This window comes from Pagrus major, chromosome 4 (assembly GCF_040436345.1).
Source record: "Pagrus major chromosome 4, Pma_NU_1.0".
In the NCBI taxonomy this organism is placed as follows: Eukaryota; Metazoa; Chordata; class Actinopteri; order Spariformes; family Sparidae; genus Pagrus; species Pagrus major.
The window spans coordinates 35,007,927-35,031,257 of record NC_133218.1 but is presented as its reverse complement, the minus strand read 5'-3'; the positions used below and the strand labels follow the sequence as shown (position 1 = coordinate 35,031,257).

The 23,331-nt window shown below is 43.0% G+C and overlaps 1 protein-coding gene across 1 annotated transcript in view; it reads right to left on the bottom strand.

Annotated features, from left to right (window-relative positions):
- Nucleotides 1–23,331, bottom strand: part of LOC140994217 (transcription initiation factor TFIID subunit 4-like) — an 88,572-nt gene that overhangs the window by 33,417 nt on the left and 31,824 nt on the right. The window contains exons 9-12 of the mRNA XM_073463778.1: nucleotides 22,062–22,231; nucleotides 16,626–16,756; nucleotides 11,998–12,123; nucleotides 6,144–6,200 (exon numbers count right to left, since the gene is read on the bottom strand). Coding sequence (XP_073319879.1) covers nucleotides 6,144–6,200; nucleotides 11,998–12,123; nucleotides 16,626–16,756; nucleotides 22,062–22,231 — 484 coding nt within the window. The remainder of the gene's footprint in view (nucleotides 1–6,143; nucleotides 6,201–11,997; nucleotides 12,124–16,625; nucleotides 16,757–22,061; nucleotides 22,232–23,331) is intronic.

Sequence of the window (23,331 nt, the reverse complement as noted above, 5' to 3'; positions counted from 1 at the left end):
GAGAGAGGACGATGTCAATGATTTATTCATTTCCAAATCAAAAAAAAAGGGAGTGAAAGGAAGGTAGATGAGAAGGGGGAATCTTCATAGGCAGCAGGCGACTAGCAGGCTCTGAGGCTGGGCTCCTCTTCCCCACACCGCCCCCAGGCACATGGTGTGCAAGTCCTCCTAATTAACAAGGTGAATCATGCTGCCGCTCTCTAATTAGCCAACATGACAATCTAATGGAAACATGCAGGCCGAGCTGGCACACTTAGCATCACCTCACAAAGACCCCCGGTACTGTCCTTCCCATATGAGTTCCACAAAAAACGACACCTCCGATTTTAAATGGAAAAAGAAGAGAAAAGGTGGGGCAGAGCAGTTCAGGGAAGTGTGTTTTTGGGAGAGGTCAGAAGGGAGAAGTTGAGGGTGAGGTGTTTTTTTTTTCTTTTCTATATTCTCCCCTCTCATGCGCCGTGTGCGGTGCTTGTTGCCTAATTGAAACGTGTCCTGCCTCCTGCCTCCCTCTCACTTATATCCCAGGCACAGGAGGCTGGCACCTCGCCACCAGCGTAGCTCAGCATGCCCAATTCCCCTGTCGCTTGAGTCCCAAGGAGTGCTCTGGCGCACAAAGAGAAAAGTGAACCTACAGGCTTGTACAGCGAGGAGACGAGTCGCTATCTCCCTCTGAGGCAAAAAAAAAAATCTCCTTTTTTTTGTTGTTTTCCTCTCATTACAGCACTTTGTAATATTCGAAAACACACAGGAACACCAAAGGTACTTTTATAGCCTGCTTCTTCTTTTTTTTTCTTGTAATATGTCTTGAGGTGAAGAAAAAAAAACTGAAGTTGAAACTACCGACAACAAAGCAACAAATAAAAAATAGGTTTAGCGCACTATCTTTAGGACCTGCAAAACAGACCTTTCTTATGTGATAATTAAATTAACCACGTCAACCCCATGTGAGATCTTTCACAAAACATAAAATAAAGTTTACACCTGCTAAACTAACGGGTAACCTAATTTGTAAAACAGGTTTAAGAAGACGTGATCTTTCCATGAGCATTATGTTCTTATGCTCGCAATCCCACTAGCTGACCGTGAATGCTACTGCTCTATTCATATTAAGGTATTGTGTGTCTGTGAGACCAGAAGACAAGAATATATAACAACTATGAACTGGGACACACAAAACAGCAGGAATTCTCTTTGAAAGTCAGCACAGAAAGGCAGCAAATGTGGAGGAGGGTAGCAGGCTTTTGCCCTCGGGCCTGCCTGACGGGGGGAGAGCGCCTCTTTTGAGCCGAGCAGTTTGCGGAGGGCCAGAGGATGAGCGCCTATGAACTCGCAGATATAACTGGCCTAATAAAAACGGAGGGGCTGCTACATTGTCCTCTGACACACAAGAGCGCCTCCTCTCTGGAGAAGAAGTGCGAGGCTGCGGCTGACGGAGCTTTCAGTGTGGGTGGATTCCAGTCTCTCCGTGACCCGGCCACTTGTGGAGGATGCCAGGACCAACCAAGTAACATGTATGTGTGCATTAAGGCCCGGTGCATGCCGGCTGAGCAGACAGGAGCTCAACAGGGTTGAGGGTTAAATAACATAACCAACATGTACGTGAACAATGAGGCAAAATATGCTAAATCTGACCATGTTGTGCATATGTCACATGGATTCACAGATTCTGACGTATACATTCAGTGGATGTATAACTGCAGGCTTTTATTTGGAGCCGTGTGAGGTTCAAAGTTAAACGAGGGCAGAATTAATTGTGTGGAGGGTTCAAGACATTTCAAGCGATGCTGGTGCGTCCAAATGGGCAAAAGAAAAATCTGTCAGCGCCTGAAGACGAAAAGTATTTGAGGAAAATTATTCTAACAAAAAACCATTGGAGATGCTGTCGGACAGCTCGCTGTTTTAACACAAGTCCTCTAGAATCACTAAGAGCTAGAAGAAGTAGCAGTAGTTTATGATGGTCGGGTCCTTAACCAACTTATGTTAACAAAGCTGTTCAGTGGAAAATATCAGCGTTCCTGGCACGACGTGGTTTGCTTCAGCAGCTGAACAGGCCCTTACAGGAGCTTTTGGGCAGATTTTGGCCAGCTGTAGTAGCCAATTTGTCTTTCCCCCTCTTCCCTCGTCCCTCTCTGCCTGTCCTCTTCTCCAGTTCACTCGTTTCCTGTGTCCAGTTGTGCCTGCAGACGCGGTTGCGATGATGAATCTGTGGCTGCAGTGTGTCTGTGTGTCTGACATCGTGATGTATCTCTACTGGCCTTAACTCCCTCTCTATCTCTTTCTGCCTCCCCTCTTTTTCTCTCCCCCCCCAAGTCTCCTTTTCTCTCTGTCTCTTTGTCTCTGTCTCTCTGTCTCCTTTGCTCTCTCTCGCTCTCATTTTCTCACTCTCGATGACTAGGCATTGCCTGGCCTCCTGCCTCCGTAATGGAACAGACAGAACACACAGACCCACCACCGACAACAACAACAAACAGGAACTGAGCTCCACGATTTGCCCATTGATTTTCACTGGGGGCATTTCTGAAATAGCCCATCTGACCTTTCGGCCAAATGGTAGTGCATGGAGGAAACAGAGGCGCTAGACCGCTCTGCCTCTCTCGCGCAAAAAAACTCTGCCGCCGTCTATCTGACCTGCCATCTCTGCTGGTGACGAGGTTGTGGGTCAGGTTGCTGATGCAAATACACAATCAGAGGCATAGCGACATAAATGTACATGACAAAAATCCCCCAAGAACCCTGCTAGTGACACCCAGAGCCCACAATGTTCCTCAGCCCTCAATATAAAACTACTAACACTGTACTGTTGATTTTGGGTTCAATATTGTAGTTAAGTTTATCCTGAGTTCAGAGTCTAGAGGACATTTTAATGAGGAATCATTAAAAACCAAATGTGTTATCCCCTTGGGAGCATAAATCTGCTCTGTAAAGTTCATGGCAACTAATATTATGAGATATGTTGTGTCCGGTTTTGGCTCGAGGGTGGGAAAGCATAAAACTCATTGATCATCCACAAGGGTTCAGCTGCTGGGGAGCACGAATCTGCTCAGTGAATGTCGTGGCAATCTGACTGTTAGATTCTGATATTTCTTGTTTTCATGTAAACATTTTGGCCTAGCAGGAGCACTAAAAAAATAAAAACATTAGGACTCATCCTCTGGGGAACATATTTTTTAAGACAAAGTCGCATGTACAGTTAGAATTTTAATTATTCAATGACTATTCGAATAATCGAAAACCATGGCACATCCCTACGCTCAACGTTGGCCTGATTGTTACCTGATCGTCATAGCAACATTGAGTGAAACTGCTGCAACATCGAACAAACACACAGGAGCAACGGAGGAAATCCTTTCCTTTTGAGGTTGCTTCATAGGCAACCAAATAGAGGATCGTCTGCAAGTCCTAAAGTGACCATTGGGATGGCGTTTTCTAGAATCAGGGTCGAGTGGATAAAACATTAAGGTCGGTGACAAACTAGGGATGACTCTTTGTGACCAGTCAATGGAAAACTTTTGCCAATGGAAAACCAAAAAAGCAAGTAGCGTCGAGTCAAGCCGAGCTGTATCATGCAGTGGATAGAAGGCATAAAAGCGAGTGATGTTAATGAGTTTACTGTTGCCATTTAAATGCCTACTATGAAGCCTTCATCAGACAGAAAACCCTTTACCTACGAAAAACCTGGGTAAGACGAACAATCCTCGATACACATTGGTAGAAAGATCCCTTTTCTTTCGCTCTTCCTGAGGTTTCACCCTTTTTAGATGAGTTTTTCCACTAAATCGAGGGTCTACAAACGGAGGCGTTGCACATTTTTTTACAGCCCTTTGAGGCAATTTTGTGATTTTGGCCAATGTAATTGAAATTGACCTGACACTAAACCTGACCTGACTTCATTTGCTTATCATGGGTTAATACCTGATCACTGGACTCGGCTCTGCAGCTGTAGCTTCACGACACACGGCGCCTGCCTTTTAAAAAAACAAATCATGTGCCAGCTCAATTTACGCGCCAACACTTGGTATAAGTGTATAACAGGTTGTAATTCCATCTCTCCAAATTGATGATTGTTTGGTGGTGGTGCTGGTTGTTTTGTGTGTGCGTGACCACGGAGAGAGGCTTTAAAGAGAGGCTGGCTCCTCTGCCCGTCGCCTGGAAGAGTAGCTCGGGCTCATTATACTGATGAAATTTGCACAGATGTGTGAGCTGCCGACAGACTCTGCGGTGACACAAACAGCCAGCTCAGGTGATGAAAACCGGAGAGGCACAGGGGCTGAGAAACGACGGCCATTAAGCAAAAAAAGAAAGAGGTGAGGGAGGGTGGAAGAGGGGTGTTGTGTGTGTGTGTGTGTGTGTGTAGGTTGGGGGGGCAGCCAGGGGGCTGGGAGTCTTTGCTCGTCTCTCGGGGAGACAGCATTACATAAAGTAACAATTTCCAAACCACCTTCTTAAAATTCCAGATGAAAATGAAAATGTGCATACGTGCACGCGGCGTCTCCTCGCGAGGCACTAATCTGGCCGTATCCAGATGACGAGCGGACTGCCACTTAACAGGGAGGAGATCCACTTTGATCACATGGCCCCTGGGGCTAAACCTATCGCGCTGCCTATTACGCTGCTTCATTTGCATATGTGGGGCTTATGGGTAGGCTGAGATCTAGAGTGAATGTTCTAAACTGCAGCAAGGCTCAATGTTGCTAGAAAGAAATGTCCAGGAGAGACGGGCGAGAAAAGACAGAGCGCTGCCAGTAGCCAGAGGGAACAGAAGTCCACTTGTCATTGAAGGTCACAAGTTCGACACCGCAGACTGGCTCCTAAAAATTAAACACTTTGGCCAAACAACAATACAGAGCTTCCCCCGGAGCAAGGCATTTAAAGTTATCCTTAAATGTAAATGGCAGAGTGGCCGACATTTAAAGACAGTGGTTGTGCTGGGGAGCTGTCAGGTGGAAAATGTAGGACTGTGTAAGTATAAATTAGAGCGTTAGTGAGAAAAAGTGCATACGTGCTCAGTAAACTTTACCTGGATGAATAAAAGGCTTCTTATTTTTTTTATAAAGAGCAAGTGGCTTAGAAGAAACCACGTCTGCTCCCTAAGTTCTACATCAACAACAACAACAACAGGTGAATGGAGCGTGTTTCATCCTCCTGTCTACTCAGACTACTCTACGGAAGCTCCTCACAATCCTCTTGATCCTTGTTAGCGAGCCAAGGACTGAAAGCACCCAGTGAAGTTTCTTCTGGAGTAAACAAAGGAAAAAAAAAGAGAAAAAAAATACAAAAACAAACGCAAACTTCCGCTGTGACAGAACTATTTCATTTTGCGTAAACAACATTAACCAACCACTAAAAGAAGAGTGGTCTACTTTCCGGGGTCCACTGGGAATTTTTACCATATACGAGACCTGCACTTAAAATGAGAAGGATAGAGGCTGCCAACAGAAGTGCGCTACATCAGTAAAACACTTCCCTATTTGTAACATGTTGTGCAGTGGCCTATTACTTGAAGAAGGAAATAACTCTTTTCGCTCCTTTGTAGCAGTAAAAGTTCATGTAGAGCATGAATTGGTGTATGTGAAAGCCTCATTCAGCGCTCACGTATTTATCTTTTTGTGCTTGTGCTGAACTATTGTTGAAATTTGACTCTTTTCCAAAAAGAAATGGAAGTGAAACGTCTGCTTTCTTTTAAGATATAACATAGTACGTAGGTTGAGAGACATATATCAGTTCCGTGGTATAATCTCGGTTGTATAATGATGATCAAATTAAATCTTGAATCTTGAATTATAGTTTTGCATAACAAAAAAAAGGCAGTAACAAATATCATTAACAAAGGCGACTCCAGTTCTGACTGTATAACCTTCCCCTGATAGCCCATCAATCAAACGAGGGGCTCACTGAGCCCAAAATTCAAACTGGTGCAAGATGAAGAGGCAGAAATAGACGAAGAAAAGAAAAAGAAGGGGGGGTGGAGGAAGAGGAGGGTGGCAGAAAATCATTTTCCACACATGGGCATCAATCGGCGCGAATAATTCCTCAAACTTTTTTAAGTCCGACTTTAAATGGCATTACATATGTAGTGAGGCATGAAAAATTAATACGCCGGAGTCGGGGAAATGTCAAGGGTAATGATCTCCGCTGCAGCTTACCTCCTTAGCTTTCTGTTTCAGTCGAGCTTGCTCTGGGTCCTCTTGCCTGGAGCGACTCTGTGGAGTAAAAGAGGGGGGAAAAAACACAGGTTAACAGCTGGTTTAAGGAGCCCCCCACCCCAACCCCTCCAACCCCCCCCCCCAGCCCCCTCGCTACTCATCTGTTGCTGCTGCAGCAAAAATAGTGCAAAATGGGAACAGGATACAGAGGTGTCAAGGACATCGTATTTGAATTCAGAGAAGTGCAATGGAGCGCCCCCCGGGGGGCGGTGGCCTTTAAACCCGCTCCAAATCCAGCCCTAAATAAGCCGCTGGAGGGGGATTCTAATCAAAAGAGGTTATTAAAAATTCTGCACGAGCCAGCACACACACAGCCACACATACACACACAGACACACACACAGGGCAAAGGATGTTGGTGAGTATCAGTGGCAGTGGCTGTGTGTGTGTCACTGTGAGCCAGTGTGGCTATCCGTCGCTGTGTGTGTGTGTGTGTGTGTGTGGTGTGTGTGTGAGTGTGTGTGTGTGTGTGTGTATGTGTGTGTATCCCTGGCGTAACAACACAGCACTTCTATTTTAATCAGCAGCCAAGATCTGGGTGAATGTACTTGTCCCTGGGAATCCTTCACCACACAGCCAAATGTACATGTACGGCTGACCACTGCAGGCAATACGGGCAGATTATGGTGCTACACGCTCGCTGAGTGCTGTTATGTCGTGGTTCCAGATTCACTCGGTGAAGATTTGGGTTTGCTGGATTAACCAAAATGAGGTCAGGTCCATGATATGCCACTTTATCCCATCAGTCGTATATGTAGTTTAACACCTGGCATCTACGCCTCTATGAAGAAAATTATAAAACAATCAAATGGCCCTTTAAGAGAACTAATCTATTCTGATTTATACTTAATTTCTCCTTAATATCAGATCAATCAGAGTGAGTGCTGGGCCTCCCTCCAAAATCACGGACCACTCCTGCTTCAGCCCTCTACATCCCTTCCTGGTCTTCTCCGCCTCATGGATGGAGAGCTGCTCCTCCTTGCCTTCCCGGCTAATTGGCTTTAAATATATCAGGCGGTTCACGTACTGGTCGGTATCTCAACTAAGACTAATGTGTTTTGCCCTCAGGTCGGTCGGAGCATCCCTCAAGACTTGAGTCATATTTTAAATGGACGGCGTCGAGGAAGGGAGGGCTTGTTGTGGAGGGAGGAGAGAGGAGAAGGTGGGGGGGGGGATTATTTTTCGTGGGTTTCTTATTCAAGAGGTCAAATTAGCGGGCGCTCGAGCAGGAGAGAGGCAGGGAGGGAGGGAGGGAGGTGAGGGGCGGAGGAGTGGGAGGGGTTGGTACAGATGGACTGTTTACAAAGGGCAGCGGTGCCACTGGCATGCTTTACATCTCCTCTGTCAGCTGCCCTGATTTTCCCACTTACAGGAGAGAACGGAGGGGAGAAGGGGAGAAGAGGACTGGGTAGTAGGTGCTGACAAGCTTTGTTAGGTCTGGTGGAGGGAAACGTACTGTACTTAAATAACAACAGCTCTTTCTGCTACACAGTCTTCTACAGTATATCATCTGATATGATCTGTAATGTTGATCATATTCCAGGAAATAGTTTGTGATGGTGTGCTGTTTTTACCTTGACTAGTTTAGTCTATTTTTTTACTTATTAAACCCCCAGAGGGTTGTTCTTGTTTCATTTAGCTGTGGGTTGTATTTGGAAAGAAGTGAAGTTAACTTGATATAGAATATTCTGTCAATACATCCTCCCAAATATTTAGTCCAGTGGGTGAAAACTTGTACTGCTATCACTCCTCATGCAGCAATCACTGACACACACATTTATTCATCAATTTTGTGCTTCCTATTTGTTTTACACATTACCGAAAGTGCAACTGATGTCCTCCGAGTGGCCAATAATCAATATCAAGCTTCACTTTACATCTGTTTTTTAAAGATGCATAACAAAGAAGGGTTATGCAATATGTCTTCTGGCTGCATAATATTATGGAGTTTAGAGGTTTTATGATGTATTCGCTGATTTCTCCTTGTATAATGGTTGAACGTTGGTCCAAATTGGAGAGCGCAAATATAAATGTTTGCTTTTTTTTGCCTTTTTAAAGCACAAATACCAGAACATGACATTTGGGGTTTGGAAAGGCAAAGGAAAGACAAAATAGGGTACAAAGCTACGTCCAAGGTTACATAATTAGCAACTACTTCCCTGTTATGATACAACAGATGTGATTAAAATGCTTGTGTACAGAAGACAATATAACATACATGGGTAAATAGAAGCAGAAAAAAATACTATCGTCTTCTCAGGCAGTGTGCTGGTGTAATATATTGTACAATCATTCGGCAAACATTTGCTTTCCAAACTTCTCCTTGAACTGAAATGGCATGCATGGTAACAAGGGTTAAAAAGCCATACACATTGCTCTGCGGTGAAGTCAAACTACTCAACGATGCTCATGCAATCCAAATAGCCCCGAGGTAAGCCCTTCCAACAAGAACTTGGCTAAATTTGCAAAAGTTCCTCACTAATCCTGTTAATGAAGGGAACTGTTCACAGTAAAATAAAGATTACACTGTTCAGCCGTGTAGAACTGGGTACAGACACAGGATATAAAAGGCGTCACTATTCATTTTTTTTAACAACACACTTCACTATGTCGTTTTCCTGCTGAGGTAATGTCTTTTTTCACAACCAGGAGCGAGGCTATCTGGTCTCCCCTATCAGAAAAAAACAGACAGGTCATGAGGTTTTGTGGCCAGTCTTCATCAACTAGAGGATTTTCTAATATCCTGCATGGCAGGACTGGAGCATAATAATGCAATTAAGACGGTGAGGTGTGCTGCAATGAGAATCTTTACTGTGGGACATTGGCTCCATTCAAAATTAATTAAATTAACCTAGCTTTCTGCTAATGTTGCACCGCGAGGCATTTTCATTTGCAAAAGATTCTCTCTCTTTTCTTTGTGTTCACTGGTGATCTTTCCAAATTTTAAGGACCTTTTCTTTACTAATAAACAAATGTCTGTACAGACACAGGGCTGAGGTGAGAACAGTGGACAGGTGACAATGCAAAGATAAGTAGTTTATAATACTTGCTTGCAGAATTAATTTAATTGATCTGTCAACTCGACAAAATATTGTTCAATCTGCAACAATTTGATATTTTTCAAATGACAACAGGTCACTTATGTCACTTAAAAAAAAAAGATATATATATATAAACTACACCCTCTATATTCTTAAAGGTGCAATGTAAAAACTGGTCAGCTGTTGATTCAAACTTCAAAACAAATAGGGGTCAGCATATCACCAGAGTCCCCGCTAACTGCTCCTAACTGCAGCTGCCATTAGCTTGCTTAGCTGTGCATTTGGGTCCTAACTGAGACCTCGGAGCAACTGAGGAGTGTTGGTGTTTACTTTGTTAGCACAGGAGCTTCAGAGCGGGCGCTAGCTGGATAGCAGGCTAACTTCAGTAGATACCCCTGCAGCATAATAGCCTACACAGACGTCATAATGTAAAAACTGTTGATAACTTTGGTTCGTTGCTTCTCGGCCTTCTGGCTAAGATCAAGTGTAGTATCTATTCTTATCAAGTGGGTGGCTGTGGCTCAGGGGTAGAGCAGGCGTCTTGTTATCGGAAGGTCGCTGGTTTGATTCCCCTGGTCTGCATGTCGAAGTGTCCTTGGGTAAGATACTGAACCCCAAACTACTGGTTGGCACCTTGCATAGCAGCTACTGCCATGAATGTATGAATTACTGTAAGTCAAAAGCGTCTGCTAAATGTAACTTTTAAGAATGTCTTCAACTAAAATTCTTACATTTCACCTTTACACCAACTAAACTTCTTCCTTAAGAACTGCAGTATATCAAATTGCCAGAATAAGTGTCTTTATACTGCAACTTTGTGTTTTTTTAAATTCGATTTTCTATTTTTATGTTATGACATCACTGTGGTTATGGTCTGGTTAGGTATAGGCACAAAAAACACTTGGCTGGGGTTTGGATGAAAGATCTTTTTTTTTTGGCTTAAAATACATGTTTTTGTCACCACAAACACAGCTGGAGATGTAACGTGGTCTCCATAAAAATATCCAGACACGTCATGTTTAGAATCGTTGAAAAGCAGCCTTGAACTTTCCGTCACTGGCTTGGCAGCCTTCTCGCCTTTAACTCCACCTCTGTACACCAACATCCCCTCCATTACCTAATTTTAAAGCCAAACACGTAATGTGAACCTGATATGACACGTGTTGTAGAAATGCTAAAATGGTACAGAGCTTATTACATGTAAAAAATGTGAACGTGTCAGGGTTAGGGTTTGCAGAAAGGCTAACTGCCAACATTTAATTTAGGTGACTGGGCTGACTTTACCACCTGCAGCTGGCTTGAACACCACCTAATCAAATTGTTAATACTGTCATGTGCTTTGCACTTGCAGCTGTTCCAAGTGACTCAACTGAAACCTCATACAGTCACCACTGTGATTTTTAAGGTTTGTAGATTAATGCTGGAGATGAAGCTTGCTCTACTGCAGATGGTTTAAACGATTCTCTGCTTTGGCAGTAATGTAGGTGTTAGCAGATATTGAAATGACGGCAATGAGAGTTACTTTTGACTCAATATATGCTAATAACAGATCCATGAATTAACCTTTACCATTATTCAATATTCAGTGAAAAGTTGTGCCTTGAGCTTATGATTGTGTTTGCAACAATTTATGTAACAGCTGAGATGAAGTGCGAACTACTCTCCCATCTCTCAATCATTTTCTGTGATTGCCACCTCAGATGTTATATGTATCGTGGAAAAGGAACTCATGTCTTATTTCTTATTTATTTTCTATTTTATTGTTTATTTGTGACGCTGCACAATTAAAAGTAACTGCACCAGAGTTAGCTGGAAAGCTAATTTGCATCTAGTGTCCCTGAGCAAGTAAACAAAAAAAACACATAACATCAACGACACTCTATAAAAGAGCACAATACATAAAGATCCATCAGTGTAAAAAGTAGAATCAGTGGGATAGACAGTGTGTGCAAGGCAATTATTAGTGATGACACTTTTGTGCTGATTTAAGCCAAAACTTAAGCTCTGCAAAACCATCTGAGCTTAAAGTTGTAATTCGCAACATGTGTGATTTTATACATGTTTTTGCAACATCTTTGCTTCTGAATGGTTTCTGCTGTGGTGTATTTTTCGTTTGATTGAGGCTTTTTCGTCAAATTCCATTACATGATTAGTAAAACAGTATATTCAAGACAAACATCTTGTTATACTTCATGTGCACAGTGCAGTTATATTGATACTTGACGCCAGATGTTTAGAGCATACATATGTAAACTCTGGAATATTACTTTGGTAGATAGATTGATAGAAAAATCACTTTTCTTTCTGTCACACTGAGAAATCTGTCTTCCTGTTTGAAAAATGATTCTCTGTTTCACCTGAGCTGTCAAGGCTTGTGATAGAGAGATGTTTCGCAGCTTGTACATGGGGATTGGTGAGTGTGTGTGTGTGTGTGTGTGTGTCGGCTGCATGGTGCGTGGGGGTTTGAGTAGTGTACGAGGTCCACCCACCAACCCCCCCTCCTCGCCGTGTCCGGGGAGGAAGAGCCAGGACAGAGGAGCCCTGGGGCCAGGAGCCTGGGAGGACACGCGGAGGTCACTTCATCCACTGGTGTCACACTCTAATTCATCTGTCAGGGCCCGCGCAGGAGCAGCATGCACTCATATACACAGAGCAGTACACAAAAAAACACACTGTTGCATGGGGACATAACAAACGGTCTGTCACACACACACACACACACACAGTAGGATGGTGAGGTGACAGTAACTTACTTTAGCGGCTTTCAACAAGATCTCTCTCTCCTGCTCGTCCTTCCTCTGCTTCTCGATTCTCTCCAGCTGCTCGAAGAAGCGAAGCTGAGAGCGAACGTCTGCAGACTGCTCGTAGCACTCATCATCCTGACAAGGAGATAGAGAGAATATCACTACGACTGTAACGGTCGAAAAAGGTATGAATCCCATTCAGCAGCTGCTCCCGAGGCTTTGGGCACAAATATCAGAACTTAAGGGGAAGCCTTCAGTCCATTTATCTCAATAAAAAAAATTACATCCTCCACTCCTAAGTAAATTACTAGAACATCCATTTCACCCAAAGCATCAATGACCAAAAATTGGTCTTACTTAAACTTCAGTTTGCCCAGATGACTCGTGTTCTCCACCAATCTCCGACCAATATATGTGGCTGCAATAATTAGAGGCAACTTTTAGTTGCAACGTACTAATTATTGTCCTACATTAAGTATATACAGTGCTAAACAGAACCTGAATAAGTGATTTAATGAATTATAACTCAATTTAAAACAGTATTGAAGAGACAAAAGCAGCAAATGCAACATAAAGAAGTTGGAAACAGCAGTGTTTTTGGCCACTTTTCTGGTTGATGGTCTTGCTTTGCTGTTGATTGACAAATTCAGTAGATTAATCATATATCAATTAAAGGGTAATTTCACCAATTTCACATGTTAAAGTGTGTTTACTGGGAAAAGTAGTATAAAGCCTTTTCTGCCTCCAGAGGAAGCTGCATATAATCTGCTAAATTGCCCCCAATGATGTTACTCAGTAGCTTAATTGCATTGTGGGTAATGCAGCCACTAGATTTTGAAAAGCAGCCCACTGGTCTAGCATTGCACTATATAACACTGTTGGACTCATTATTGACAATTTTAAAACGATCAATATCAATACAGCAGAACCAGAAATATCGCCCTTTTAATTCCACACACTCTTCTTCCTTTTCGAATATCTGGTGCCTACATTACCCACAATGCATCTTAGTCACTGAGTGACATCACTGGAGGCAATTTAGCAGATTACATGCAGCTTTCACAAAAGGCTAAATACTACTTTTTTCACATATGCGGTAGTACTCTCTGTAAAATGGGTGGAGTTACCCTTTAATCAATTAGATTAAACAGCTACTCATTTTAGTATTATTCCACAATGAATATAATGTCATTTTCTGTTTTTGGCAATATATGGAAACACTGGCATGTCAAAAAAAGCAGCTCATGAGCTAAGAGGGAGCACAACATGACAGACAGATACACAGGATGAGAACATGCATGAAGTCTGTCCTCATTATTAGTTAATTAAGCAATTGTGCATTTTATGTTTGAGTTTTTAAAAAGTTTTCCTGACTCTTTAAGACCTTTTAACTGATACTAAATAAATAAAACACTTCCAGGTGTGATTTATTGGATGCATTGACTGTAACTGTAGTGAAGTGCACACTGTGTCCTTACAAATGCGCACAAGACAGCATAATGGACGACCATCACCGTTAAAATGGGCGATGCCCCTCTGACAACGTGGCTCCAGGGTAAACATTTTCATCAGTCGGACTGGTGAGTCGGATATTCAGCAGGTCAGATTAAAAAAAATGTTTAATAAATATTTTTGTTACTGAAGTTTCTTGTTGCGTGTGCTGTATTTTAAATCAGGAAACACTTTTTATCTGTTGCTTTATTCCTGTTTACAACTGTTGCTTAGAAATTAAAATTAAAATGGGTGCAACTGAATGATCCTCTGGTGCACCGAAATGAAAAAGTTAGGCGTTCCAGTGCAAACCCAACCAATGTAAAAAAAAGTAAGTTTGGAGCGCTGGATAAGCACAAAAAAAATACCTTCATCATTTTACTGCACATTTGATGTGTCCGTAAACCAACTCACGGACACATCTCGTGCCGTCTGATCACAACAGCAGACTTGAACACACAAACTTTTTCTATTTACAGACGACGCTTCTCTTTGCACCACACGGCGCATCGACTCCCACTTGGGAAATGGGGAGGCAAGTGTAAAAAACAACTTTTGTAGGTCATCAAAAGTTAATAGGATAATTGCTTATTTCACATGTTTGTGTGTGTGTGTGTGTGTGTGTGTGTGTGTCTCATACGCAGCTCTGTTCTACTCTTGCACTTGATTTCTATATCACCCTCTTTTCCATCTGTGTGTGTGCGTGTGTCAGGGCTGTGTGTGTGTGTTTCCATGAGTGGATGAGAGGAGCTGGGTGGCACAGAGCACAAAGACACATCAGAGGAGGCTCATCGCCAGCACCCCTCCACTCCCCTCCTCTCCCCCTCTCTTTCTCTCTCTCTCATCCAGCCTCCCTCCTCTTTGTTGCAGCGCTGAGCCTGCACTCTTGCCGTAGCTCCTGCCGCCGCTGCCGGAGCCCGGTTGCTCTTTAAGGCCGCTTTGTCTTTTGGTCTTTTCTCTTTTTTTTTTTTCCCCCACTCTTTTTTTTTTTTCGCTGATGTCAACAGAGTGGCTTCACAGAGCTGCATGCCGCTCTCACACACACCTCATTTACAAAACCACAAAAAGGGAAAAAGAACGACAGAGGAGGAGAAGAAGGAGAAGAAGGAGCACAAAACAAGATGGGGACAGCTGTAGCGATGCTCTTCCTCCCTCCTCCTCCTCTTCCTCCCTTCGTGGTGTCAGGAAAAACAAATTTTCAAAGTTTCCCCCCAGTTACTCTCAACAAACGCCGAGATTTTAGGATTGTAGTCGAGATGGATTTGTGCTTTAATGTTCACCAATTAAATGTGGTTGTAGAGTTACATTCAAGGGCTACGAGAGATGAAGTCACCAATAACAGGAAAAGTAAGCAGGTGTTCATACGCAGACGAGCACTTAGAAGTTCTTTCATACCTCTACTTTTGGCTGACTGACTGAAAAGTCCGCCCCTCTCCTGTTTGTCAACTCGAGGGTAAAAGAAATATTCCTTATATTAACTTTTATGTGTTTATGTTAGTGGTACACTCGCTTTTTTGTCGGTGAGTTTATGTGTGAGACGGATAAAAGCGTATTTGTGCGCGTGCCACCGTGTATCTGCGCAGGAATGTTGAAACATACGAGCAAGCCAAGTTTGTGTGTTTAAGTGTGTGTGTGCTTGAATGTCCCGATGAAGTTTCTTTCTCAACTCCAGTGGTTTAATATTCCTCCCGGAGGTTTGATCCAATGTTTACTGTGTATTTTTCGGTCTGCCAAATTATGTGAAGGGCTGCTCGGACACATGCCACATGCCATCTATTGATACTGTGGCAATGCACCCACCAGATTTGTATGAGAAAACAATAAATCACAAACTGATTCACCTGATGTTGGCGGTGTTGCTTTCTAAAATGAATTAATCATTTCTAAATGAATTAAACTACAGAGTTGTTACAACCCTCATTTCAAAAAATTATGGGACCCTGTGGTTCTCCTCACTTTGCTGGTTGCAGGTATAATGTGTGTATATTCACCAAAAACAAATGATGTTTATCAATGTGCCTATGCTTAAAAACTGAAAACAATTTGCCTCTTATTCGCCTCGTCACACTAACGGCGGCGGAGTCGACACGTGAGGCGCTGGCCTGCCAACCAGGAGCAATATGTGGATGGAGTTTAGGTCTTCAAGGAGAATTTAACATGTGGACAGAAGTAGTGCATGCAACAGAGAGGGAGGGATGGTGATTGGCTGCAGAGCACGCGGTAAGGGCATTGATGAGATTTCTATAATTTTTTAACTTTATTTGCCCACCTGCCTTCTGCCTGAAGCCAGCTTCCACAGTGGCTAAACTGTGTAATTACTGTACATCGTCACGTGATGGCAAACTTTTTCCACAAGCATATTTGTGAAAGAAGCGTCTATAAAAGTGGATACACATGATTAAATCATTTTATCAATATCATTTGGAGTGAGCCGGGCGCTAAACCAGAAGTTAGCCTGCTTGGTCGGTGGAAGTCTCTCGTGCGAAAACTTTGGAAGCACAACATGGGAAGGTATTTTTATTGAGCCACTAGCCTTTTCTCCACTGTGGATCCGCCGTGCCCCACTCACCAGCACCTCCACCTCAGCCTCAGCCAACGCCATCGTGAGCACTAACAACTACACCTGCTGAGCCTACTTCCTCTGCCACAACTAGAGCTAGTCAAATAAAGTCCTTTAACCTACCCCTTGTCTTGGTGTCCGCTTTTGGGTCCAACTTACAACATCTACAAGACACTAGAACACTTTAAAACTTTCATTGGACTAACCATCTGACTGTCATCGTCCATCACAGGCTAACTTTAACCAATCAGATCGACAGTAGCAGCAGAACCCGTTGGTCAATCAAACTCATATTAAAACCATTTGAGAGAAGAAAGTATTGTTGTCATCTAGAAAAGCCTTCGGTCCGTTCTTTGCTCTTCTTTTAAACGCTCAACACTTCTAATACAGTTGAAGCTATAGCAGCTATGCTAATCTTGCTTCTCTTGCTGGTCAGCACACTTAAACCAGCTGCCAGACGTTCCTCATAGGACACTGATTTGTCCAACCCACTGTGGTTCAGTCATGCATTGAATGACTCTGGACATCTCTTCTTTGTGTGTGTGCGTATGTGTGTGTGTGTGTGTGGGTGTGTGTGTTTGCCTACCTTACAGGAGTCCAGTCGGTGCTGCGCGATCGTAGAAACTTTTTCTACCACGGTCCGAAGTCGTGACTGTGTAGCGTGTGAGATGAACATCACTGCCTCCATGGGGACCTCTGTGACTCCAAACTTCTTGGCTGTGAATGACACACACACACACACACACACACACACACACACACACACACACACATTTAGGACAAGATGAAACTTTTGCCACCAGATTATTATTAATATTAATCTGACACATCTTTCTAAAACAGCAGGAACAGTTACTACTTTTGCTTCTCATCATTAAAACCAAATTTCTCTTTCACTTCACTGATTCCGCCCCAATTAAAAATGTTGAGTCCTCCACGTAACCATCCGGGAATTTTATAGTGTAACCTTTAGTCTCACTTTTAATTCACAACAGGGATAAACAGGTTGAGAGTGATTGTTTGATTATCACTTCTCTTGATTCCACGACTTGCAATTTTGACAAAAGCAACAGCTAAGCACATAGAAGGTAATTGTTTCACTTCATACACACACACAAGCACAGACAACTCATAAAACACAAACCAACAGAGGACGACACACAACTTTCATTCAGCACCTCTGCTCGTTCACACCTACTGTACTCACACACACACACACACACACACACTCGCACCGAACAACTGTCTGGATTAGTACGTGCAATTAACTCCCAGAAATAGGACTCATCAAACAGAAAAGTTAATTTGTTTCACAGTCTTAGTGCAAATTCCAGAGTGGCTTTACTAGCTAAGCTCCTTCGAGTGTGTAAACGACATTGACCATCTCTTTCCGTCGTCGAAGGATAATTTAGTTTCCTCGGAGCAAAACTCATCCGGAGTCATAACAAAAGAAAGGAGGACAGACTTTGGTAGGGTTACAATCTGTTTCCAACTTCCTTTTAAATTATTCCATTACCATAATTTTCTCTCTGGCACCCTTTTAAAGTAAACCACACCAATTATTTAAATCAGCTGAACAATACATATATTCCTCACCCGCTCAAGCTTTGAAAGGGATGGAGGCAGCCCTGTTAGCCTTATAATTACAGTGGCAGCACATGTGGCAATGTCACAAGGTCAGAGAAAAACACTAATAGGCTTTCGCTTTCCTTAAAAAATAAGATCTTTCAGGGACATTAATATTTCAGGGAAAGTTTAAGAGACTTAAGAGCCACATTTCTTTGAGCAAAAACAACTGCTCTTCAACTCGTACTGATCACCATTATTCACCTAAAGAAAAAGGCCGACAACACAGCTAGAAACAGACTAATGAACTGGACAACTTTAATATTTCTGCTTTATTTCAAGATGAAAGACAAAAAGCGATAGCAGGAATAATCTGCACCAAAGACAATAAGATCTCCAGCTGGGAGTACATTCTTATTCATGGATTTCTCTCGGGATGCCACTTTGGTCTTGTCTAATCAATCTAGGCAGCTATTGCATGGAGTTTCATACATGAAATTCGTTGCAGATATCCACGGTTACCCCGACAATATGTCCTAATAAATCTGATAATCTTCAGATTTTTACTCTGGTGCCACCACAAGGTTCACACTTGAAGTTTTAAGTGAAATGTCTGGATAAATTGTCACAAGATTTGGTTCGACAATCATGTGCCGCCTTTACGATCAATTGTAATCACTTGGATTACTTTTCAGATGACAGTGATAATAACACATTTGCTCAGAATGCACAGGGGACAAATGGCTCGCAAAACTAACTGATACTCATCCTTGGCAGCTCAACAATATCCAAAGACTATCAGCTATTCTACAATGTAAAATGTGTTCTTTATACTTTTGGTATTCTAAGTTTACTATGTTGTTATTTAAGGGTGTCAAGGATTCAAAAATAATGACTGATTTATCTTGACCTCCCAACAGGAACTGCATTCAAGACCGTAAAGGCAATGAAAACCCAGAACTTTAGATATGAACAACACAAAAGAGAATTTAAAATATCAATAAATACAATACCAGCCAGGAAAAAGACAGACAATAACATTGAGTTTTTAAGAAGAGATTTAAAGGAGGATACTGAGTTTGTTCCACAGCTGGGGTGCCTGGACAGCAAAAGCCTAATCACCTTTGGTCACTAGACTCAAGGAGCAGTCAGGCTCATAGGAAGTCAGCAAATCACAGATATAGACACGAGCCAAAACATTCAAGGCTTCAAAAACAAGCAGGAAAATCTTAAATCAATTTTAAAACTCCTAGGTAGCCTTAGGATTGATTCAACAAGAGAGTGCTGTCTAAAACGTCCGTCAAAAATTCACCATAGGTGTTTAATTGGGTAAAGATTCGGTGACTCTCGTGCTGTGTGGACGAGGACATAATCATCCTGAGTGAGACCACTCCCATCAGGATAGAAACCTTTTATCACAGGACTAAAGGTGATCACTCAGAACAACTATTGATTTGCAGTGACCCTTCCCACTAATGGGGGCAAGTGGACACAAACCATTCCAGCAAAATGCCCCCCACAGCATGACAGAGCCACAGCGTCCCCTCACTGTAGAGGTAAAGCATTCAGGGCTGTACCATTGGTGAAGGACGACCGCATGACTTCCAAAATCTCTGTAGATCAATGCCTATAGCTTTTGCACCACTGTACTCTTAAATGTGCATTCATCTTTGCAATGAGGCTACCATAATACTCCTCTCTATGCAATGGACGATGGACTGTTGTTGCTTCTGTCTCATCGTGTTCTGCACTGACAATCTCATACCATTTTTGTTTTAGTGGGTTTAACGTGTTGTTTATTTAACGCAGGTAAACCAATTAAAATTAGGCAATGCACTCCTTTCCCATTGGCAGTAGATGAGTTAGCCTTTTCTGTTTTTTCTTATTATAATGTGCCAAAAAACAGGGAACAGAAGAAAGCAACGCGGAGGCCAATGATGATGTTACAGTGGTAACGTCATCATTGGCCTCAAATCTTTTACTTCAGTTTCTCATTCAAACTCGATGTTCGAGCGCTGCTTGAACACAAACAGATGGAAAACCATTCATGCGCGAATGTCCTTAACTTCAACGCGCATTATAGCATCACACCAGAGAAAACCAGCACGTCCACCCGGGTGTTGTGTTTTCATCACAGCCAATCAGAACTGAAGCATCCTTGACTATTGAAGCATCATTTGACCTGTGAATGAATGTTGATTGTACCTTTTTTTTTCAGTGCAAATCAATCACCTGAGGAAGAGTCGCTCTTCTGTTTTTTCCTTTCACATCGCACTAATTCATGAGCTTGTGTCTTGCAGTTGGAGAGCGGACATGTTTGTGTTGGCCAGTGTTTTCCCCCAGTAGCAGGTCATGCAAGTTTCATGGTAAAACTGACATGATGTGAGCGCCGCATGAGGCTCCTCCTTTGTTGTGAAAGTGAATCATGTTCAAGTTGCAGGAAATTATGCTTGAGAACAAAAAAACATCCAATCAGAGTCAGTGCTATCATTTCGCTAGCAGGCCATGTTTGAAAATGATACTGAGGGTAGTGAGGTAGTTATCCACACATATGTCTTAAGTATTTTGATTATTTTAAGGCATTTTTAGTAGATTTAATAACCTGGGTGTTCCCGGTTGTGTGTATATGTATGTATGTGTGTGTGTGGTGCATAGCTGCTCTGTGTATCACTGTCACGTAAGTCTCCTTGTGTCTGTTCATGTGTAAATTGATGTGATAAGTCCACGTGCATGTACGTGCACGAGTGTGAGTGGACCTTTAAGGTATCAGCGGACTATCATTACTTTGAGGAGCTCTTCCAGGGAGCTCCAGCTGTGCCTGTGTTCTGGTTCCTGAGATGAGGTGGGGAGTGCTGTTTTGCAGCTTCACAAATGAAACCTGCTCACTCCCCCCTCCCCTCCCCCAGCTTGAGGACCAGCCTGAAGAGTTATGAGGGGAGGGAGAGAGAGGTTTGGGAGAGAAGGGCGGCACAAGTGTTTGTTTGAAGGGGATGAATATGAGAGGGGGAGGAAAATAAAGAAGGGGGAAAGAAAGAGGCAGACAACATTCTCTCCTGGAATCAGTACTCAAAGAAAAAAAGAAGAAAATAAATAAACGGGTAAAGGAATGGAGGATCAGGGTGTCTCCTCTGATTTGAAAATACAAAAGTGACAAAGGAAAGAAAGATGGAGGAAGCCATCTTTCAGGGGGCAGGAAAGGTCACAGTGAAGTTTCAGCGGGATGTAAACGAGAAGGCAGAGCAGAGTCCGTCTCGGTGCTCGTACAGTAGAGAGGAGCAGCCGAGGCTTTCCTGATTGAGTGGAGCTGGCAGGCCGGGGGTGCCTCCCTCGGACTGCTGTCAGCTGAGAGCGTGGAGAGGCCAATCACTGACACAACAAAGCTGCATAAGTGCCACTTCCCCAGCAGGGGGCGCCCTAGCCTCCTGCCCTGTATCACGCTGCGTGCCCCCCCTGAGGAAAGATTTATATTTTTAAACAACCCCTCTTCCCCAAGGTGACGGGATAACAACCATGCCAAGAGTCCGCATAACGAAACATGACCTGCAGGCCTCCTCGCCGCACTAAAGATACTTTAATTGAGATAAAACAAGATGAGGGCGCTAGACTCCCCGTCACGTGGAATTATACTGTGTGTTTTTTGATCTGATGCACAGGAGCAAGATGCTAGGCACAGTTTTATTTTGAGTAATAACGCTCATTATACGTTTTCACCGGCTTCACTGTGCAGCGAGAGCCTAAAGTATATTTCAAGCAATAAAACCGACTGCCGGTAGCAAAAAGAGATAATGAAGACACTATCACTCTCATGTGATGCTGCAAACAAACCAAGACTCTTCCGCCTGTATCGATTAGCACACGTAATACTGTGTGCTATCAGAGTGTCAAGATCCACTAAAAAGAGAGAAAGAATCAAAAATCTCGCTGCCAAGTCTCATTCCTCTAAACTCTGTTCCTTTAGTCCAGAGGACAATCTGACAGCCAGCCTTCAAAAGACAAACCCATAAAGTATTTATGTGTGTGCCTGGGGTCCAGTGAGTTCAGACAGCCACTGAAGAATTCATTAAAGGAGGTGAAAGAATTGTTAAGTGTATCAAATTTAAACCGAGGCCAAACAAGAAAAGGCTCAGCCCCAAACACTGTAGGAGAGAAAATCAAAACTGTCTTTAGTGATGACACTATAAACACAGAAACAACATGTTCCGAACACAAAAGACTACAGATAGTGATTTCATCACCACCACAGTCTGGATTTTTTATCTTTGGGTGGTTGTGTGGAGTGGAGGGGTGGGGTGGGGGTACATTGATGTAACATTAAGATTCTTCCCACTGCTAAAATAATCACATGGTGTCTGAGAGGCTAGCCTTCTCTAGCTGCAGCTGAGAGCATTTAAAAGTTAAATGTTGATGAGCTGCGACATCGCTGCACTGCAAGACGGGCAAGACACACTCATCTGACCTGTTTCCAATATTCGTCGATGGAGCAGTCCCGGGTGGAGAAAGGCCTCGTCTTTACATGAGCGGATCTGCGTTCCCACTAGTTCAGAGTTGGTGGCGAGTATTCTTGCGCTCTCCTCGTTCAGGTTCACCCCGGCCATGGAGGCGACGTCGTTGATGTCGTCATCGTCCCTGCAACATGAGAGATGGGAGATTATATACAATGAAAAACAAACAGCATTAAAACCCCAACTAAATGATTTCTGCAGGAGAAGGCAACACCTAAATGACACAAAGACTTTTATGTATTTCACTGTGGTAAATTGGATGTGGTTAGGATTACAGCTTTAGAAGTTTACACACAAGTTGATTGTGCAAGTAGACACAAAATAGACGTACAAGAAAGGTACAAGGTACTTTTTGTAAACATATGCACCACTTCAGGGTGGACTAAAATTAAAGTTACTAAAGTCAGTGAAAGTCAAACACTGATTAGGGCGCCCAGATCCCGCAGGGGAAAAGCCCACTTGGGAAGCTGTCTTTAGAGATTTTGTATTTTGTCCAGCATTAGCGACTCCTGCTGGTTGTTCTGTCTACACCATCTCCTTCTGTCTATACCCTTCACAGCCAGCAGAAAAAATGACTTTAGTGAACTGGGAAATTCTCAAGTCTGCTCGATCCACAATCGAAAGTCAGTTTGGGGCCGTGAAGCAGTAGCCTCGTGCACAAAACCACAAAGATTACCAAAATCATATATTCTGAGATCCTGCTTCTATTCATGACTATTTCCTTGGATGACATTATGCATTAGTTTTGTGAGCGAGTGCTATGCTTTGGTAATAATGGCACAGAATTCCCATTCCAGGCTCTATTTGTGTCGGCGCTCTGCGAGGCAGGAAGATGAAGAGCATTTGGATGGAGTTAAGCTCGGTAAGGATGCTCCTGAGGATTGGCAAGGAGACGTGATGAATCTTGCTATACACTAATGTCGACAAACTCTATTTGCATGCTGCTTTGCCGCTCTTTGCTTTGTGTTTTCTTGATGTGCTGGTCATTTCTCACAGGCCTAATGCCGTGTAAACATAGAGAATTTGTGTTTGGGTCATTACGTTTGACAGTCAGCTAGGTTGCCACATCCATGAAAGGCTGTAACTTTCTTTGTGAGCTGTCACTTGAAAACATTCCCCCTACAATTATTGTACTTGGCAAGTAATGATTGTGATTCTGGCCTGAATTAGCTGAGCGGTGACGTGTTGTGCTTACAGGACTGGCCCAGAGCGAGCACAGGATTT